The 4,870-nt window shown below is 46.0% G+C and overlaps 1 protein-coding gene across 1 annotated transcript; it reads left to right on the top strand.

The window, feature by feature from the left end:
• Window positions 1–3,163: 3,163 nt before the first annotated feature.
• LOC136120168 (tyrosine-protein kinase RYK-like) lies at window positions 3,164–4,870 on the top strand (the record flags this gene model as incomplete). Its single annotated transcript, XM_065873649.1, is given in 3 exon segments — window positions 3,164–4,370; window positions 4,373–4,835; window positions 4,837–4,870. Coding segments are annotated over 3 exon segments (1,704 nt in total), but the record flags the coding sequence as incomplete, so codon positions are not given.

Below are 4,870 nucleotides of genomic sequence, written 5' to 3'. Positions count from 1 at the left end.
ATTTTTAGAGCTTTTTAAGGGCTCGATTCTCTTCTGTATTTTCTGCGGAGCATTCCAAATATATCATTTGTTTTGGTGTTAGGGAAGGAAATGTTTCCTCTGGCTGTCTAGCCTCCGTTTTTTTGTATTCAGTGGATAAACCGGTTGGGGATATAGTCTGTGCAGGGCAGAGCAGAGTGTTTTTGACACCCCTCTAGCTGTAGTAGCTGCAGGAGGCCCCTTCAACAGTGTCCTCACCAGGTGGAAGTAGCCAGTGAACTAGGCAGGCTCCTACCCTTGTCTCCCCAGTACCAGATACCAACCCTTTTACATAATATTGGCTACTTCTGTTTCATCCCTGGCAACCTTCCCGTGCCTGTCCTTTGCTCACTGTTCTATTAATTAATCTCTTTGCATTTCTTTAAACAAAGGCTCTTTTTATGTTTACATAGCAACCCTGTGCTTTCTCGTTTTAAAATGGAACATTTAAAAACAGTTTTGTTTTTACTTTTTTCTTTCATTTATATTTTTCTGTATCTCTAATTCCCACAATAAACATGTATACTTTAAAAATAAATGCACACTCATTAGGATGGCCAGTATGTAAAAAAGAACCCAAACAGGAACCAATAAAGATTGGTAAATTGGAGAAATTGAAATCCTTTTGCAGTTGCAATGGAGAAAAGTTTGGTATAATAGTTCCTCAAAAAATTAAAAATAGAATTACCATGTAATCCAGCAATTCCACCTTTGGGTATATATACAAAAGAACTGAAAGCAGGGACTCAAAGAGGTATTTGTACACCCATGCTCATAGCATTCTTTACATTAGCCAAAAGGTGGGAGCCACTCAAGTGTCCATCAATGGATAAATGGGTACAGAGTTTCAGTTTCACAAGATGAAAATAGTTCTGGAGGGCTTCCCTGGTGGCGCAGTGGTTGAGAGTCCGCCTGCCGATGCAGGGGACACGGGTTTGTGCCCCGGTCTGGGAAGATCCCACATGCCGCGGAGGGGCTGTGCCCGTGAGCCATGGCCGCTGAGCCTGCGTGTCCGGAGCCTGTGCTCTGCAACAGGAGAGGCCCGCTTACCGCAAAAAAAAAAAAAAAAAAAAGAAAATAGTTCTGGAGATTGGTTCCACAACGTGAATGTACTTAACACTACTTGAACTGTACACTTGAAAATGGTTAAGATGGTAACTTTTATGTTACTCCTTTCTCTTTGCATTTACTACGTCAATCAGATTTGGTGTCAGTTCTGCTAGCATTGTAAAAGGAGTTGGAAAACTTAAAAAAAATTTTTTTTTTACAGCACTCCCACATGCCTCACAGATTGTATGTAGCTTTAAGGAATCATTCAGATTATTCTCTGGACTCCCTTCCTCCCAGCTATCCCTGCTAAAATTTTCCACCTCTGGGCTGAGACAGACCAGGTTTTCAGTGGTGCCACATCTTAGGAGAGCAAAAGGGCAGATCCTTCGGAGTAAGGGAAGGGTGAAGGTCAGCCCTGTGCTCAGACTGTTCCCTCCCATAACCTTTCACCTATCCCTTCCTCCTCCCTGCAAAAGATCCACACAAAATTCCAGCTCTTATCCATCTCTTTCACTTCCTCCAGAGACCTCCACCCTGCCTTTGAAGGCTCTTGGAGCGTGTTTGTTTATTGGCTTTGTGTACCTATGTGTTCCTAAACTCTCAGCGTTATCAACTCCAATCTCACTTCTGTGCCCTCAGGGTCCAATGGAGTGAGCATCTGCCCAGCCTGCCAGCTACCCCATAGTCCCTTAGCCTAGCTTATGACAATAAAGACCTCAGCATTTTTCTTGTTTCTCAGATATTCCAATTTCCTCTCTTTACCTCAGAACCTGCTAGACTCACTACTCCCATACCCTCTGCCACCAGCACCACTACCCCCAACACACGCACACACACACACACACACACACACGCCTTTTTCCCTTGAACTGAGTAACTCCTATCCACTTTTCAGATCCTAGATCTCAGTTCCTATTTATTTATTTATTTACCGGCCATGCCACGCAGCATGCGGGATCTTAGTTCCCCGACCAGGGATCGAACCTGTGTCCTCTGCAGTGGAAGTGCAGAGTCTTAACCACTGGGCCACCAGGGAAGTCCCTCTAAGTTCCTATTTTAAGGGAACACTTCCCAACCCAGAATATGCCAGACTCCTTGATGTGTGCCTAGAACTCAGTGTGCCTATTTTTAGAGATTTACAGTGTTTGTAGTTAAATATTTATATGATCATTTGATTCATATTTGCCTTCTCCACTAGACTGTAAGCACAGGAAGGCCATGACTGTGTGTGTCTTGCTTCAGATTTTATCCCGGGTGCTTAGCACAGTGTAAGCATTCAAAAAATATTTGTTGAATCCATGTAGAACTGTAAGGATAAGTTGTGAGCCTATTCTGCATTACACTGGGTCAGGTATTGAAGGGTAAAGGGTTTCATACATAACACCTTATTTTTCACATGCCCGAGTTTGGAACAAACTTGGAGATAGACGTAGGAGTCAGGCAGATAAAGATCAAAACAAAACAAAACAAAACTTTGCATCAAAGAGAAATGGCATAATAAATACCATTTCCAGTCAAAAGGAATGGGAACTTCTTGGAGAAATGGCTGCTTCCAGGTCTGGAGAAGGAAATATATTATATGAGCTTAAAATATCTTGTAGCAGAAATAAAGACACTATTTAAAAACTAACGGGGATCTATGGAAACAACACAAGAGCTGGTTTCAAAAAGACAAATGACAGAAATGGATCATAATTTGATAAATAAACAAGGAATCCCTGAGTCCATAGTTATACTCAAAAAAGCAGGCAGTGAGGGGAAGGGAGGAAAGCTCTTTTTTATAAAACAACTCCAGTTAAAAATGTGGAAGGAGGCCCGCCACCCGCAGCGGAAGATGCGGCCAAGGAGGATGTGGCGGCGGCGGCGCGCTCCCGCGGTCTGAAGCGGCGGCAGGGGGCCACGGGCCGGCGGCGCGATGAGCTGGGCGGCCGCCCCCGGCTCGGGACTGTGAGGGGCTCGGGGCCGCGGGTGGGCGGCGGCGGCGCGGCGGGCTGCCCACGCTTCTCCTCGGCGGCGGCGGCGGCGGCGGTGGCCATGCGCAGGACGGCGCGGCGGGGGCCGCTGGGCCGGGCCGCCTCCCGTGGACCCACGGCCTGAGGGCCCTGCCGCCGCCCCTGCCCCGAGGCCGCCGGCGGTGCCTCCCGCGTAAGCGGGGCCTGGCGTGAGCCTCTACCTGAGAGAGGACGAGGTGCGCCGGCTCATCGGTCCTGTTGCAGAACTTTATTATGTGAGAAATGATCTTATTTGTCACTACGCCCTATCCTTTAACCTGTTAGTACCCAGCGAGACAAATTGCCGGCACTTCACTTGGCATGCAAAGTCCAAGGTTGAATATAAGCTGGGATTCCAAGTAGACAATATCCTGGCCATGGACATGCCCCAGGTCAACATTTCTGCTCAGGGGGAAGTTCCACGCACTTTATCAGTGCTTTGGGTCGAGCTTTCCTGTACTGGCAAAGTAGATTCTGAGGTTATGATACTAATGCAGCTCAACTTGACAGTAAATTCTTCAAAAAACTTTACAGTCTTAAATTTCAAATGAAGTAAAATGTGCTACAAAAAACTTGAAGAAGTAAAAACGTCATCCTTGAACAAAAACACTAGCAGAACTATTTATGATCCTGTACATGCAGCTCCAACCACTTCTACGCGTGTGTTTTATATCAGCGTAAGGGTTTGCTGTGCAGTAGTATTTCTTGTAGCAATAATATTAGCTGTTTTGCACCTTCTTAGTATGAAAAGGATTGAACTGGATGACAGCATCAGTGCCAGCAGTAGTTCCCAAGGGCTGTCTCAGCCATCTAACCAGACGACTCAGTATCTGAGAACCGACACACCCAACAATGCAACTCCTATCACCAGCTCCTCAGGTTATCCCACCTTGCGGATAGAGAAGAATGACCTGAGAAGTGTCACTCTTTTGGAGGCCAAAGCTAAGCTGAAGGATATCGCAATATCCAGGGAGAGGATAACTCTAAAAGATGTCCTCCAAAAAGGTACTTTTGGGCGTGTTTTCCATGGGATTTTAGTAGATGAAAAAGATCCAAATAAGGAAAAACAAGCATTTGTAAAAACAGTTAAAGATCAAGCTTCTGAAATTCAGGTGACAATGATGCTTACTGAAAGTTGTAAGCTACGAGGTCTTCATCACAGGAATCTTCTTCCTATTACTCATGTCTGTATAGAAGAAGGAGAAAAGCCCATGGTGATATTGCCTTACATGAATTGGGGGAACCTTAAACTGTTTTTACGGCAGTGCAAATTAGTAGAGGCCGATAATCCACAGGCAATTTCTCAACAAGACCTGTCCACATGGCTATTCAGATTGCTTGTGGAATGAGCTACCTGGTCAGAAGGGAAGTCATCCACGAAGACCTGGCTGCTAGGAACTGTGTCATTGATGACACACTTCAAGTTAAGATCACAGACAATACCTTCTCCAGAGACTTGTTCCCTATGGACTATCGTTGTCTGGGGGACAACGAAAACAGGCCAGTTCGGTGGATGTCTCTTGAAAGTCTGGTTAATAATGAGTTCTCCATTGCTAGTGATGTGTGGGCCTTTGGAGTGACGCTGTGGGAGCTCATGACTCTGGGCCAAACACCCTCCGTGGACATCGACCCGTTTGAGATGGCCATGTACCTGAAAGATGGTTACGGAATAGCCCAGCCGATTAACTGTCCTGATGAACTATTTGCTGTGATGGCTTGTTGCTGGGCCTTAGATCCGGAGGAGAGGCCCAAGTTCCAGCAGCTGGTGCAGTGTCTCAGAGTTCCATGCAGCCCTGGAGGCCTACGTCTGA

Source organism: Phocoena phocoena, chromosome 3 (genome assembly GCF_963924675.1).
Source record: "Phocoena phocoena chromosome 3, mPhoPho1.1, whole genome shotgun sequence".
NCBI classification, from domain to species: Eukaryota; Metazoa; Chordata; class Mammalia; order Artiodactyla; family Phocoenidae; genus Phocoena; species Phocoena phocoena.
Note: the sequence above shows the minus strand (reverse complement) of the source record. Positions and strands in the feature narration are given on the sequence as shown.